A 16,921-nucleotide genomic window follows, 5' to 3' on the forward strand; every position below is an offset into this window, starting at 1 on the left:
TATAATATGTAAATTTGTGTGAATATGTGATTAATGATGCATGTTTAGGTGAATTAAATATGCATGCAGGCCTGTTTGGTTATTAGGGGCATGTTTGTAATTTTAGCCCATTGAGGGCATAAATGTGATGTATGTGATATTTGTGATATAATGGTGATATATTAGCGATGCACGTTCCAAGACGGTCCTAGGGAGCTATTTTGCTAAAAGTCACAACAGGGCAAAATACATGGCTCGGGAGGAGCTTAGGGGTATTTTGGGAATATTATAAAGTGATCGAGAATTATAGAGTGGCGGTTAGTAATTTAGTAATGGTTTAGACGCGTCAGGATTTAATGGGGATTTTTAGGCGTACTCGAGGACTTAGCATAATGTGATAAAGACTAAATCGCCCTTGGAGAAATATGAGGACTTAGGCTAACTTAAGGGGTAATTAGGTCATTTTGGGAAAATGGATATGCTCAACTTTGGGGCTGGGACTCTAGAAACACTTAACCAAAGAAAAAAAACAAAAGAGGAAAAAAAAAAGGGAAACAATTCTCTCTTTCTCTCCCATTCGATGCTCTCCCTCTCCCTCTCTAAGGTGACTGATTTTGAAGGATTTAAGGCTAGAGATCAAGGGATTCAAGGCTAGGAATTGGGAGATTTACCTAGGCTCAAAGGTAAGTTTTAATAAATTTCTTGATTGAATTCTGCTGAGAAATGTTAAGGATGGGAGCTGATATGTGTTTTGCTTGGTGGATTCTTGGGATGAAGTTTGGCTAGATTCAGCTTGGGAACCAAAGGGGATTAGCTGGAGTGGATTTGGAGGAAGCTCAGTGTAACGACCCAAATTCACTAATTGGGCTTAAGGGCCTTGATTAGTGTGCCTGTAGGGCATAATGGGAATTATGTGTGATTTTAATGATTAAGATGCATGATTATGATTTAAAGCATGTTATATGACTATGTGTATTATGTTATGTGATAATTATGCTATGTGATTTGTACCACGTGGGTGTGGTGATATCAATGTGGTGCACGTGCCGAGACGGTCCTAGGAAGCTAGATAATGGTAACTAGTGATTTGGTAACTTGTGTAACTGTTAGTAACCATAGTGAGTAACAGGTTTTGTTGGAAAAGTGGTAGAACTGTAAAGTAAGTAAAAGACAAGTGTGCCCTTGAGGTTTAGTTAGAAAGGAGTATTTATGGAGGGATAGAGTGGTCTTTTGGCAGTGAATAGGTGAATTTCAGCTGAAGGAAAATACAATACGTATAACACTTTGGGAAATTGGTTTATGCTGAATTTTGGAGACCTAGAAATAAAGCAAAAGAAAGATAGAAGAGGGATGCTGATTTTGGCTCTTGGAAGGAGAATCAAGGGGGTTTGAAGTTATCAATCAAGCCTAGGCCAAGAATACTCAGAGGTAAGGACTTATCTATGATTTGTTTAAGTTTCAAGTCTGGTTTTTAGAGGATAAGCATGAATTGAAACAAGTTGGTGGCTGGTTTTGCATAAATTCAGAGTTGGAATAATCAAAAGAGAAGGTGGTTTGAAGCTAGAGGTTGGACTCTCCATTCAAGATAAGGATTCTATGTAATTGTAAAGCTTATTTCTGTTATGAATTAGGGAATTTGAAGTGTGGTTTGGGTTTAGGTTTAAGCTTTCAACTTTCTGGTTTGAGTTACTAAGGCATGGAACTCAAGAGTGAATTTTGGGAATGATTGTGTAATTGAGCTAGGGGATGACGTTTCTAGGTTGCTGTGTGGTCTAGTTGGGGTTTTGAGTTGGTTTTGGGGCTTAGGTATGAATTTGGGATGGTTTGGAATGATTTGGGTTCGGGAAAAACGTAAGGAAAAACCCAGAAACCTGGGTTCGTGAAGGAGCGCCGCGGCCCTGTTCTTGGGCGCCGCGGCGCGAGGCTGTTTCTGGGCAGAGCAAGCTCTCTGACTTGCTGGGCGCCGCGGCCCTATAGGGCAGCGCCGCGGCGCTAGGCCAATTTCAGGACATGGGAATTTGCAATTTTGAGCCTTTGCTCCGGGGGTTCGGGGGATGCCTTCGGTGCATTGTTTTAGGGATTTGGGGGTTCCGAGAGTGTGGGATTGGTTCCGGGAAATAGTTTTGGATTGATTAGTGACAAAGGAAGTGTCATTTGTGTTGTGATTAGGTCTTTGGAGAGGCTCGGGGTAGAGGACCGTGCTCGCGGCTTCGAGGCATCGGGAACTAGTGAATTGAAAGGTAAGAAAACTGCACCCGGTTGTATGATTGTGATGGGACTAAGTGCTCCCGAAAGATATATCGTGTCAACGTTGGTATTACGCCATGGGACATGTAAAAGCGGTCTAAGAGTGCCGTACATGATTTTAGCGCACAGGGCGCGAATTAGCCACTGGAAGCCAAGAACAACGAGATAACGGAGGGAGCGGCCTGAGGGCGCTAGCCCTGGTTATCGTTTGTGAATTGTGAATATTATGAACTGAAATGCTTAGTATGTGGAATACTTGATTATACTGACTTATGATATATCTGAGTATATGTGATGCAATGTGAGATGTTGACTTGTCTGTTAATTGTTCATGCTCTGTTGTTATTGTGTTTTCTTGCTGGGCCTTGGCTCACGGGTGCTACGTGGTGCAGGTAAAGGCAAGGGCAAGCTGGACCAAGCCTGAGGTGGAGAGCTCCGAGGTGAAATGTACATAGCCAGCTGTTCGATCACCATGGTCGAGGAGTGAGTCAGGACAAGGATCTACCTAACTGCTCATTTTGCCTTAGTATGGCTGGTTAATGTATTTGAACCTTGTAACTTTTGTAAACGGCCTTTAAACTGATATTTTTGGGATCCCGTGTAAATGAACAATGTTTTTTTTTATGAAAATGTGGCTTTTGAGACCAAAACGCTTTTAACCCTAGTTCCTTAATAGCTTCAATAACACGATTTTATTTAAATGACTTGGTTAACAAGTCTGGCACTTTATAAACACACAGTGTAACAGTCTTGGCTATCCAGGGCGTTACACTCAGGGACGAATTTCTACTTGAGGTAAGGGTTTCGTGCATCTCTGGTGTGTATGTGCTGCTGTGGTTTAAGTTTCTGGTTTATGGTTTAAGTTTTATAAAGTTTTAAACCACGAGTTGATTTATGGGTTTGATAGGGAATTTGAGCTTCTTGTTGTTGTTTCTGAGTTGTCATAGTGTTTATTGTTAGGAAAAATATATTGCCTCAATGGAAAAGGTAAGATAATACAACAATGTGCAATATATTACAAATAAATAATGATTGATTAAAAAGAGTGTTACAACTCTATGCAATATATTACAAATAAATAATGATTGATTAAAATGAGTGTTACAACTCTAAAACTGAAAATACAAACAAACAAAGAAAGGAAGAGGAAGAAAGAGAATAAGAGAATGGTGAAAGATACAACTCTAAACAAAAGATTACAAGTAAAGGAAATGTGTTTGAAACAAAAGAAAAGAAGATTACAACTCTAAACAAAAGTTACAAGTAAATAGAAAAATGAAAATAAGAAGAAAAGCAAATAGAGAAAAAAATACAAGAACAAAACAATAGTAAACTCTCACTTACACAACCTAAGTGAATAGGGTTGGGGATCACCAACTTGAACAAGGTTTAAAAGCTTTGTCCAAAAGCTTATTTCCCCCTAACTCAAGCACTAAGGGATCTCTCACAGATTTTGGAAATGTTTTCTGGAATAATCAAGCCTCAAGGTATATTTTCCAGCCAAGTGCTTTGTGGATGGAAAAATGGTGTGTCATACAAGTGAGCATTAGGCTCCTATTTATAGAGTTTGAGATACCCATTTGAATTTCAAATTCCACCAACCCCCATGGCTGTTACCAATGTTTAATTGGATGGTTATGGAATTAAAATGGAGATTTGAGAGTTATTTGAGATGTGTAGAACCGTTCAATTTGGAAAAAACTGAAAATTCACATAGGCTGTTAGCCTCACTGGCCGCGGCCACTGGCCTCTGTCCCCCAGGCCGCGGCCAGGGAAAGATAGTGGCCGCGGCCACAACATTTTTTCAGCCAAAAATGTGATTTTTCCAAAACGTCCCAAATCATTTCCCACATGATTTTGTAACCTCCAAACACCTATTGGGAGTTAAAAACATGTCTCCAACAGTCATATATCATCATAACTTTGTGAAATCCAATCTTAAATGTGTAACATATAATATACACATTATTGGGTAATATTTGGGAGTTACAAATTTGTAACTGATTTTGTAACTCCAAAATATGTCACATTTGGGCACACACATGTGTCCAATTTTGTGACTCTCAATAATATGTTACAAGGTGTGACAAATCACATTTTGTCACATTATTTAATCTAATATTATATTATATGAAATAATATAACATTCCCCCACTAGATCAAATAATCACTTTTTGTAACACTTATTTAATCAATCAAACATTATATTAAAATATAATATTCCCCCACTTGATTAAATAATCACTCTCTATAGAAACATTTGCATTGGTGCATAAAGTAAAATGTCTTTCGACTTTAATTTTACCTTAGTATAATTATCACAAAGTTTGTTGAAATTTTGGTTGCCGAAGCATTGAACCACTATCCCTTGATAACAAACTGGTGATAACACACACACATTTGCTGTGTTCACTTGAGACCTCAATGTCTCGCTTTTGCACCGTTAATGTCCATGTGCACATTCCATTCATAGACTTTTCTTGAGAATGACTCCCAATTCTCATGAGGGGCGGCACCACCCCTGAGTGATTGATATGCATATGTTATCTATTTGTGTGGAGTTTTCTTGCTGGGCTTCGGCCCACGGGTGCTCTGTGGTGCAAGTAAAGGCAAGGGGAAGATCGGCCAACCATGAGTACGGAGAGCATGAGGCGACGCGTACATGTCTGGTCTACCTGGCTGCCACGACCAGGGGTATTTTTGGGAGAAGCTTTGTCATGAACCCTATTTTGTCGTTTAGTCGACCTAAAACATATTTTGAGTTGTAAATATTTATAAATGGTATTTTTGGGATCCCTAATGTAAAACACTTATAATTTCCAATGAATGTTTATATTTTCAATTATGTGATTTTAATACAGTTTAGTTACACTTTTAAGCTAAATTCTTGGTTAGCAAGTTAAATGCACATTTTAAACTCACTTAGTAATGGCTCTAAGGTAGTAGGGCGTTACAGTAATTGCTACATTGTCGCTGACTTCTCCTTTAGTGTGTTCTGGTAACAGTCTCTTGCGATCTTTTGAGCTCCCCAAATCTCTTTGACACCCCATTTTGTCGAGAACCTGATGACTTGATGAAATGTGGATGGAACGGCATGCATGGCGTGGATCCACGAACGACCAAGGATGACATTGTAAGCCAAGGGGCTGTCGACCACTAAGAATTTGGTTTGTTCGTTCATGCCTTCTGCATACACGGGTAGCACGATTTCTCCAACTGTATATTTATGCTCCCCACTGAAGCCGATGAGAACTGTAGGCTTCCTCATTATTGTATTTTCGTCCAGTTCCATTTCCCTAAGGGCATCAAGAAACAATACGTTAGCCGAGCTCCCATTGTCAATGAGAACTCTTTTTGTCATCCAATTTGCAATATATAATGAAATAACAAGTGCATCATGGTGAGTGTAATGCCCGAATTCTCCAATGTGGTTTAATGGCGGGATTAGTAGGCCGAGAGGGCCATACTTGCTTAATTATGTCATTAATTGATAATATACATGTATGTGTGAATTATATTATAATATGATATTATATGCATCCATGTGGGTCCACATTTGAATATTATGGTGTTTTGATAATTTGGCCCGTTAAGGGTATATTTGTGTATTTGGGTGCATATTGTGATTTGTGAATGAGATCACATTATTATGGATATATATTCGAGCTATTCGACATGAGACGGTCTTATATTATGGATTAGCGGTTTTTTCATAACGAAGGTCTTTTATTGGGATATTGAGTAATGAGAATGTTATTTGATGATAAATTGGGAGTTATTGAGATCAAGATGGAATTCTAGAAGTTTTGACTATAATGTCCTCGGGGGTGTTTTCGGGACCCCGAGCACTAGGTTTTATTTGAGATTACTTAAGCTTGAAGTAGCTTGTGAGATAGAACGTACGTTAGAAAACCTCTCGTTCTCTTCCCGTAGTTCATTTTTACCGTCCGAAGCATTTTCAAGGAAATCTCGAGTTCTAGGAGTCAGAATCAAGCGAGGATCGAGGCATAACGATCCTAGGAAAGATTAGAAGCTTCTTGACCGAAAGATTTGACGAGAAACAACCCAATCGAAGGTAATCTAAGTTTAAGTTTTGAGCTTTTAGAGTTTCTAAGCTTTGAATTGGATTTTGTGAATCGTTGAGTTTTTTGTTCGTTTGAGCCTTGGGATTTGATGGTTTTGGACCATTGGGAAGCTTGGGAACTTTGATTTGATGATTTGGAAGTGTTTAGGCATGATTTTGGAGGCTTTGGGATGTTGGAAATCGTGTTTGGGAATGGCTTTGGGTTGGGGGCCGCGACCCTAGCGCGATGAAGCAGGTGGGAGGATTTTGCCTTTGCTTGGCGCCGCGGCCCTTGCTCCTGGAGTGACTGGGGGCCGCGGCCCAAGGTGTCAGGGCCGCGGCTCTTGGGCAGTTTTGAGCCCGTTTGTGTGTTTTGACCCCGGGAACATGGTTTTAGGCCTTGGGATCGTTCCTACTACTCGGATTAGTTTAGATTGATGTCCCGGAGGCTAGATATTGGTTTGGAAGCCTATGTTGATCATTTTTATTGATGCTGTCCCGTATTTGGTAATGACTAGGTGACCGCTAAAGGACTAAAGGTTGATCGTTCTCAAGGGTCGTTCTTTTAATCATTCTAGCTCGAATCTGAGGTAAGAAAACTGCACCCTGTGTATGTGACATGCATGATTGTTGTTGAGGCATGTTGGTTGATAAATGTGGACATTGATTGCATATTGAATGCTAGCAAATATTGTTTACTTGTATATGGTACTGACTAGTCAGGGATACTAACCGAAGAGTCAGAAACGACATAAGTGTCCTAAACGCAGGGCCGAATGAAGATTAGATCTAATCGATATCAGCATTGAATGGCTCTAAGGCATTAATATTGGACCGACCCTAAGGTCAATGAACTTATAAGCGCTTGGCTAGTCTAAGACTAGTTACTCAGAGCCAGGGCCAAAGGCCTAGGTGACTGCTTGTCACATGGCTAGGGAACGGAGTTCCATAGTTATGACTCTAGAGTCATGAGGAAGGTTTTGTTGGTGACTAATCATCATGCACCTATCCTGTTTAAGTTAGTGAAAGGTTCACTTATCTGTTAAGCCCTGGTGACCCTATCGTCACATGGCTAAAGGGAGCTGTACCCACTTTAGTGACTTTTGCGACTGTCACCTATCTGTTTTGGACTGAAAGTCCTGAATGATTATTATGATCATTATAGATATTATATCATGCTATATTGTGTTTTCTTGTTGGGTCTTGGCTCATGGGTGCTATGTGGTGCAGGTAAAGGGAAAGAAAAGCTCACCCAGCCTTGAGTGAAGAGCTTAGGTTGTGATGTGTACATATGCGGCCGCTTGACCACCACGGCCAAGGTGTTCTCAAAGGAACTAGGGGGTTTACCCTATTTTTGCCACTTAGGTCGGTGGGGTTGTAAATTTGAAATAGTAATGACCATTTTGTACTATAAACAACTTGTAAATGTTTTGATTAGCTCATGAGCAGTTTATATACTTAATGAAATATATCATTTCCTTTTGATTGGTTTTCCACCTTAGCCCGTTAATCACACTTAGAACATGTTTTTAACCAAATGACTCAGGTAGCGGGTCAAATTTCTGGTTCACCGTAACTGTTCTGGGGTAACCAGGGCGTTACAGTGAGGGTTGATCAAATCTGAGGCTTCATTGTCAACGAAGCTAACGGTCTGCCTCGTCAAGTGACTGGCTGGTTTAGTTAATTGTGGATTGACTGCCTCACGGGTGGGCCTTTTGGCTGCTGAATATGTGACTCCACTTATTTTTGATCCTCCTGAGATCACGTTGATAGTATTTTTGTGAACAGGTGGTTCTAGTGGTGTGAGAGGCCTGCTCTCAATTTCTCTTTCGTTTCCAGATGCTATGGTTGCTTTTTCCTTTATCTGTCAAGAATTATTTCAAATGGCCTCTTTTGAGCAAGCCTTGTACTTCAAACTTTAGGGCAATGCATTCTGTTGTTGTGTGACCGTAGTCTCAATGGAATTCACACCACTTTGTTGTGTCACGCTTGCCCAGTGGGACTTTGATATTTTCTAGCCATCGTACGGTGTTCCCCATGTTTTTCATTATGGATACAACCTCAACAAGTTCAATGTTAAGGTTGTAGTCTGGAATGGCTTGCCTATTTGTATGCTCATGAGAACTGAAATATTTCCATCTATTAGGTCATCTCCGCCCTACGGGGTATGGCTCTGGCTTATAATCATAGTGTCTCCTTTCAACTCTCTTACTTCTTGGGTCTCGGCGGTCAGACGTGAATACTTGGGCAGGTTGATTAGCCTCATCCTCCTCCCATTTGATTTGTGCCCACGCTTTGGCTAAGACATCCTCCATAGTTCGACACGGGTATTTTGTGAGTTCTTTATAAAGGTCTGACTTTATCTGAAGTCCTTTGCGGAAGGCTGTAATAGCAGTGTCTACGTTGCAATAAGGAATGAACACATTTTCTCTATTGAACCTTCCCACGTAGTCTCGAAGCAATTCGTCCCGTTTTTGTTTGATACAGTAGAGGTCGTATGAAAGCTTTTCAAGTTTCCTAATGCTGGAAAATTGTTCAACAAACACATCGGTTAGTTGCACAAATGATGAAATAGAATTGTTACGTAAATTAATATACCACTGTAGGGCTGGGCCAACTAGGCTAGACCCAAACCCTTTACACATGCAAGTCTCGCGTAAATCACGAGGAATTGCTGTTGTGAACATTCTTTGTTTGTATTGTGCGGTGTGGTCGTCGGGATCGGTTGTTCCATCGTATTGCTTCATGGTTGGGAAGTTGAACTTTCGGGGCATCTCCACCAGCGCTATTACATCCACAAAGGGAGAATCGGAAAAGTTGTTGGGAAAACTTTTCTTGATAGGGGCCGGTACTCCTGGGATACGGTGGATTAGTGCCTCCATCTCTGCCATCTTGCTGTAGATTCCAAGAACTTTACTTAACTAATTGTTTAGTAGTATTATAGTATTTTTAGTGTTATCTTTGTTACTATGGATTTTTGGTTCAGACCGGGAATTATTTGGACACTCATAGTAGTACTTATAGATTTTCTAAGTTTAACCTATAGTTTAAGAATATTAAGTATAACCTAAGGTTTGATTATGTGACTGATATTAATGATTATATTTACTGTATTATAAGGTTTAGACATCAACCAATAGGATTTTAAGCACATGTTATGAATGGTGATTAAGGATTAAAGATTTTTGAGGATTAAATATAATAAGTAGTAAAGTTTGAATGTTATAGGGTCAGTCAGCAGCTTTGAGTACGTTGAGGGCTTAGTCAAGGCTGTTTACTCCATTTAAACTAAGCTAAAAATGTGTAATTTCGTGTTTAAATATTCAGCGTGTGCCGATATATCGCAGCTATAGGGGGCGATATGTCGCAGCACGTAGATACGGAAAACACGAAACGATGCACGGTCGCCTCGGGCATACTGGCCCAGGCGATATATCGCCTACAGGGGGCGATATATCGCCTCCTTCAGCATGGATTCAAACTCTTTTGAATTCATTTCCTTTCAGCCATTCAAACTCCTTCAACAGTCCAGCATCTTCTAAACGAGTCTTCAGCCTCTGCTGAACGATTATTCAAATGATTTTCACCTAAAAAGCCATTATTTTTATTCAAGTAAAATCAAGATACTTTCATTCCCAAACTCTATAAATAGGACCTAGTACCCAGCCATTATTCACCATTTGCTCTAAGTTCAGAAGCTGCTAGTGTTAAGGGAGTGTGAGAGTGTAAACACCTGGTTTGGGGAAAAACTATAAGCTTAAACATCATAAGCTTATCAAACACTTTGGGAAGTGAGTTCTATAGTATTTCGGTGGAGGTTAGATTGATCTTGCAAATCTTTGAGGTAACCAAAACTCTAGTTCCTTTCTGTATTATGTTTCCTTTCTCTTAGTCTTCTACTCAATTTCCTAACCTCATTCTTATTTTGGTTAGGGAATCCAAGTTCTTAAGCACTTAAGTTGTGGTAAGCATATTTTCTTTTAATGGTTTAGTCTTCCTATTCTCTTTCATTTCATCTCCTTTCTTTAAGACTCACTCTTGTTCATTATGGTTTTAGGAGTGTTCCAAAAAGTCCCAACTCAGTCCATTTTATCCCGGTAACTTTGGTAAGGAAAATAGGCTAGAATCAATATGTTATGTGCTTATGTTATCTATATGTTTTATGTTATTAATGTGTTATGATATGTATGTATGTTTGTAGGCTTGGGCATATGACCCATATGACTAACAAGACCCCAAATGGATTATGGGCATATGACCTACTTAGCTAGTAGGACCCCACTAATTCTATGGGCATATGCTTGTTTAGTCTATGGGACCCCAAGTAATAATGGGCATTATAATAAGTGTATGTTATATGTATTATGTTAAGTCTTTATGTTTTCTTATGAAATTATGTATATGACTTTGTGTTAGATTTTCCTTGCTGGACATTAGGCTCACTCCTTTCTGTTTATGTGCAGGAAAATAAGCTTAGAGGCGGTAAGATTCGTGACGCTTGGAGGATGTGTATCGATGGTTAATGGAGTCAAGGGGCCGAGCGTTATTCGATTCGAGGATGTAGTCTCATTTTATGTTTTTATGTTTTTATGTGTATTTTCCGCACCAAATATGTAATGTCTTTTATTTTTAAATCATCTTTTGTTTTAAAACAATGGGATCTCATAATCCTTCTTAGTATTCTGTTTCTTTGTAAATAACTCTTATTTTGCAAGTTACTCAATAAATTATGGTATTTTCGTAAAACTGTAAGTTTTATGTATAGTTTCGTTAATGGTCCAAATAGTCTAGATTAGTGGGTCATTACACTTGCGCGTCAATTCCAAGTCACAGGTGCTTCCTGGTGGCATTATTGTTCCTGCAACAGTAGTAGTCAATAATGAATCAGTTGTAATAGATGTTGGTGGAAGACTTCCTCTTATGAATTGGTAGAGCTGATCCGATAAATTGGATACATCAGTCGTATTCATGTTAGTCGATACTGAAGTTATAATGCCTTCTTGTGGTCAACTGGAGTCATTTTGCACAGGTCCAGTTATAAGATTTGTTATAGTCGACATGGCGGGTAGACTGGCTTCTTGGTTTGATTGAGGCAGAGGTTGAGTATCAAGTAGAACACTAGAATTGGTCACGGAAATTCCAGTCGACACATGTGGTTTCTCTTCCATTGGTTGAGTTCCCCCATTTTGGCTTGTCGAGCAGAACGTGGTAGATTGCGTGAACACGGTCGACTGTGCTAAACCTGCTGGAGTGGAATCTAATGGTTGCATTGGAGTAATTAGAACTCTGAACCTTGAACTAGGGTTGAGTGGAGTGGCAACAGTCGTAGACAACAATTCCATATTTTCCTTTAACATCCTAATCTCTTCCTGAAATGACTGGTTTTCTTGCTCAAGTGCCTGAACTCGCTCGACATTCTCTCGCATTTGAGCTATGAGTACAGCAACTTGAGCGTTGATATCTATTTCTCCTTTGTTGACCCAGATTTTGGCCAACTGACACGGAGTCAAAATACGCTTGACGTGGAAGGATACGTTGAAATAAATGTAATGACGAAAATAATAAGAACACAAGATTTTAGAGTGGTTCGGCCCCAGGATCTAGTAATAACCTACGTCCACTTAGATTGTTATTGATATAAGATCAAAAGGAGTGATCAAAGAACTAGGGCTCAATGAGTTTCACCAACCTCTGAAGAACAAGACAATACCTCAAATAGAATCCCTCTAGTCTCAAAAAATTCGAAAGCCAAAAGTCTCTTCCTTGAGCTATCTTTCTCTATTTATAGGCTCAAGGGGGATTACATGAATTTGTTACAGATATTCTTTCCTAAATAATTGGATACTCAGGAGATTGTGGGAGTCAATTTCGGGATTTACAAAGATCTTTATAGAAACATCATGAAGCATGCGGAACCCGCGACCATACTGGTTGCAGGTAAGTTTCGGCTGCCTACTGCTTATAATTTGTCTTCTGGTCGATATCCTAGCAGAGTTCCTCCAAGTGTCAGCCACGTGTCCAAGAATCACTTGCCACGTCATCAATGCCAGTTTTTTGGATAACATTTTTCCCCCAAGTTTATTTATTACGAGCAATAAATAAACTTTTGAGGAAGCGACCCTTCGGTGACCCCGCCGTACCTGTCAGAACCCTTCGTGTGTTCTTGGAAGAAGCAACCTACTCTTGTCTAATCACGGCTTTTCGCTTCCCCAGTAATATTTCGACGGCTATCTCGTTTCCCCATACTTCGAAAAAGGGGAAGTTGATTATTACTCCCTTTTAATGCCACAGACAAAAATATATATAGCATTTCCGAAGTTCTCCTTTTCTTTTTACGCACGCCATTACTCTTTCAAGAAACCCTAAAACCAGAGCTTCCATTTTCTTCTGGAGACCGTCCTTCTGCATTTTCAAGACTCAGCCCGAGAGTTCCCTGATCTCCGAAAACTCTTACCAACCTCCACGATCTTCTTCCTGGTAAGTCTCTGAACCTTTATGTTTCATATTTTTGTAGTGCACGTTTTTGTATGTTGACTGTTGAGTTCATCTATTTCTGGGTTGAGATGCTTGTCAGTAGAATGTCTTGTGGGTGAAAAAAGTTACGGGTTAGTTTGATAGTCGAGATCATACTTTTTAGGACGTAAAATCGAAGTAAAAGTTCGATTTTTATGCCAGCCGAAAAAATAGGTTTTTCCCGCCCTAAGAAGAGTTGAAAAAGCTTTTACAAAAAATTTTTTGCTTTCACCTTTTGATCTGTTTCTCAAACTGTTCGCGTGGAAAATTTTAGCTTTTTGTTAGAATGCTGCTGTATAAAAGCTTAACTTTTATACTTGACCAGCGTTATTCTAAAAACCTTCAAAGATTCTCTATCCTCACCTCCCCATTCTTCTGTTTGCAGACCTTAATGCCAGATTTGTGGGGAGGTGAATGACCCATCAACGACGATCTTCTTGCCCAGCTGCTCGAAGGCGAAGAACAACTAACCGACCGAGTTCACGAGATCCCTTTTTCACGATCTTCTTCTAGACCTCTGTAGAGTCTAAGAACTTTACTTAGCTAAGTTAGATAGTAGTATTATAGTAATTATAGTATTATCTGTATGACTGTGGATTTTTGGTTCAGACCGGGATTTATTTGGACACTCATAGTAGTACTTGTAGATTTTCTAAGTTTAATCTATAGTTTAAGAATATTAATTTTAACCTAAGGTTTGATTAATATGACTGATATTAAGGATAATATTTATTATACTATAAGGTTTAGATAAGAACCAATAGGATTTTAAGCACATGTTATGTATGGGTGATTAAGGATTAAGTATTTTGAGGATTAAATTTAATAAGGGTAAAATTTGAATGCTCTAAGGTCAGTCAGCAGCTTTGAATACGTTTGAGGGCTTAGTCAAGGTTGTTTACTCAATTCAAATTAAGCTAAAAATGTGTAATTTCGTGTTTAAATAATCAGCGTATGCCGATATATCGCAGCTATAGGGGGCGATATATCGCAGCACGTAGATACGAAAAACACGAAACGATGCACGTTTGCCTCGGGCATAATGGTCCAGGCGATATATCGCCTCCTTCAGCATATTTTGAATGTTTTCAAAATCGTTTCCCATTCAAACCTTCAACCTCTTGATAAGTCCAGCACCTTTCTGAACGAGTCTTCAGCCTCTGCTGAACGATAATTCAAATTATTTTCACTTAAAAAGCCATTATTTTTATTCAAGTTAAATTAAGATCCTTTCATTCCTAAACTCTATAAATAGGACCTAGTACCCAGCCATTATTCATCTTTTGCTCTAAGTTCAGAGGTTGCAAGTTGCTCGGTGAGTGTGAGAGTGTAAACACTTGGGTTGGGAATCATAAGCTTGATCAACATAAGCTTATCAAACACTTGGGGAAGTAAGGTTTTATAGTGCTTCGGTTCAAGGTTTAGATCGGTCTTACAAGTCTTCAAGGTATTTCCACACCTTAGTTCTTTGGTATTATTTTATTTTAAGTTCTCATAGTCTTCTACTTATTCTAACCTTAATCTTTATTTTGGTTAGGAAATCTAAGAACTTGCACATAAGTTTTTGGTAAGTATTTTTCTCAATGGTTTAGTCCTTCCATTCCTTTCATTTCTCTTCTTCACTATACTCACTCTTTTTCAAATGGTTCTTAGGAGTGTTCCAAAGTCCCAACTCTGTCCTCTTATCCCGGTAATTTTGGTAAGGAAAATAGGATAGAATCTATATGTTATATGCTTATGTTATCTTATGTTTTTATGTTATGAAATATGTTATGATATGTATGTTTGTAGGCTTGGGCATATGACCCATATGACTAACAAGCCCCAAATAGATTATGGACATATGACCTGCTTAGCTAGTAGGACCCCTGTTAATCCTTATTGGCATTTTTATAGAAATATCTTTTTCTTAAAAGATAAAATTGGTTGAATTAGTTGTTTCCCTTTATTATAATATTCGAAAATGTTTGTTTCCCTTTATTATAATTTTCGGAATTGTTTGGTTTCCTTTATTGATATTTTCGGAAAACCATTTTCCTTTTGTGTGAATTTTGGACAATAATGTGCTTCCTTATTTAGCCTATATTGTCTCATTTTATTTATAAAGGAAACAAAGTTTATTGCAAATATTCGGTACTTACCCAAAGTTGTTTTTGGATTATTTGCTGATATATTTTCGTGCAGCTCAAGGATTGCAATCAGGAAACTGGTTCTTAATGTCATTAATTATTGTTTCCTTTTTGAGCTTGTTTTGATCCGACACAGGTCTGAGCTGTCCCCACCGATATCGCATCTGTCGGATCAGCATTTTCTAAAAAAGGCAACTCTTCATCAATCAAGAATAACTACTGTGGTTCTTGCCTTTATTAGAAGAATTCTTTCTCTGCCTTTGTGAGCACGAAAAAGCCTCTATAAATAGGGCTCTAAAGGCAGTGAGAAAAAGCAAACTCTTTGGTGCATTATTCGTGAGTTTTATTGTAATATTTGTGAGAGTTCCTCTTTGTATTCAAGATCATAAGTATTCACGTGATCTTGTAGAAATATGTGTGTTTAGTGTTTAGTGGTGAGTTTATACCATGTTCGTGAGTGAATACACATTGTAATTTGAACACAACGTTTGTAGTCTTCGTGAGAAGATTTGTACAAGCCTTGCGTCGGGAGGATGCAAGCACTCGCTAGCCATTGAAGGGAGTTCAAGTGGTTGAGCGTTTCAATCAAGATCAGATTAGTGAAGAGAAGTACAACAAGTTGCGGCAAATCTCAAGAGGGAGTCTTGTTTTGTTTAAGTCAATGTTTTTGTACTTGTGTTTCTTTATTAATTGGTTTTATTCTCTGGGCGTGGCCCCAAGGAGTAGGTTATCCGAAAGGGTTTCTGAACCTTGTAAAAATTCGTTGTGTTCTTTATTGTTTTGCACTGTCTTTTTATTGTGTTCAGTTTCTGTCGTGACAAGTTTGGTTTCTGTCCCGACAGAACTGTAATCTGTGTAAATAGTTAATTACCATTCCGTACTTTAATTAATTTACTTGGTTTAATTAATTTGGTAATTACTAAAAACGGAATTTCAGCCCAAAATAAATTATGGGCATATGACCTGCTTAGCTAGTAGGACCCCAAATAGATTATGGGCATATGACCTGCTTAGCTAGTAGGACCCCACTAATCTAATGGGCATATGACTTGTTTAGTCTATGGGACTCCAAGTAATAATGGTCATTATAGTATGTGTATGATATAAGTGTTATGTTATGTTTTTATGTTTCTTATGAAATTTATGTATATGAACTATGTGTTAGATTTTCCTTGCTGGGCATTAGGCTCATTCCTTTTTGTTTATATGTGCAGGAAAATAGTCTTAGTGGCGGGAAAGGTTCTTGGAAGCTTGGAGAATGTGTATTGAGGTCGAATGGATTCAAGAGCCGAGCATTACGATTCGAGGATGTAGTCTTGTTTTTATGGTTTTACATGTATTTTTCCGCACTTGTTATGTAATCCTTTTTTTTAGTTTAAATTATGTTTTGTTTTGTTTTTAAAACAATGGGATCCCATATCCTACTTGAGATTTTATGTAAGTTAAACTCTTTTTTTTTTTTTTTAAGTTTCTTAATAAAGTTATGGTATTTTCACTTGTAAGTTTTATTAAGGATTAGTACGTATAGTTTTCGTTAATGGTCCAAAAGTCTAGAGTAGTTGGGTCATTACAACCTCGTCCATCACCTCCTCAAATGGCTCATTCTAAGTCTTTAAGCAAGAAAAGGCATGACTCCGAAAATAGCCCAAGACCCTAGTATCCAAGTCAGGGCCTGCCCTCGTCATCAAAACCTTCCTGATGTCGAGTGGTATCTCTCCCCGACCAGCCAAGTGACTCCTCGGATGCTTGCCAACTATCGTAGGAAGTATCCGCTTACAGGGGTTAATCTCAAAATTCCAGCTGCAGACCAAAGGGCTAACCTTCCCGGAGGTGTATATAGTGCTTGGTCTAGATATCATATAGAGGCGGGGGCTATCCTCCCTCTACCTCATTTTTATCAGGGGGTGGCCAACTATTTTGGTGTCGCCCCCTTTCAAATTACTCCGAATGGATATAGAATGCTGGCCGCACTCTATATCCTGTACAAACT

General features: G+C 38.8%; 1 protein-coding gene across 1 annotated transcript; it reads right to left on the reverse strand.

Annotated features, from left to right (window-relative positions):
• Nucleotides 1–8,436: 8,436 nt before the first annotated feature.
• LOC133789718 (uncharacterized) lies at nucleotides 8,437–9,180 on the reverse strand. Its single transcript, XM_062227483.1, has one exon. The coding sequence runs from the start codon at nucleotides 9,178–9,180 to the stop codon at nucleotides 8,437–8,439; it is 744 nt and encodes a 247-aa protein (XP_062083467.1).
• Between the last annotated feature and the right edge of the window lie 7,741 nt (nucleotides 9,181–16,921).

Source organism: Humulus lupulus, chromosome 7, assembly GCF_963169125.1.
Source record: "Humulus lupulus chromosome 7, drHumLupu1.1, whole genome shotgun sequence".
Classification (NCBI taxonomy): domain Eukaryota; kingdom Viridiplantae; phylum Streptophyta; class Magnoliopsida; order Rosales; family Cannabaceae; genus Humulus; species Humulus lupulus.

Excerpts from the sequence above, each read along its gene's own strand:
- LOC133789718 (XM_062227483.1), bottom strand. The coding sequence starts at position 9,180 with ATGGCAGAGATGGAGGCACTAATCCACCGTATCCCAGGAGTACCGGCC.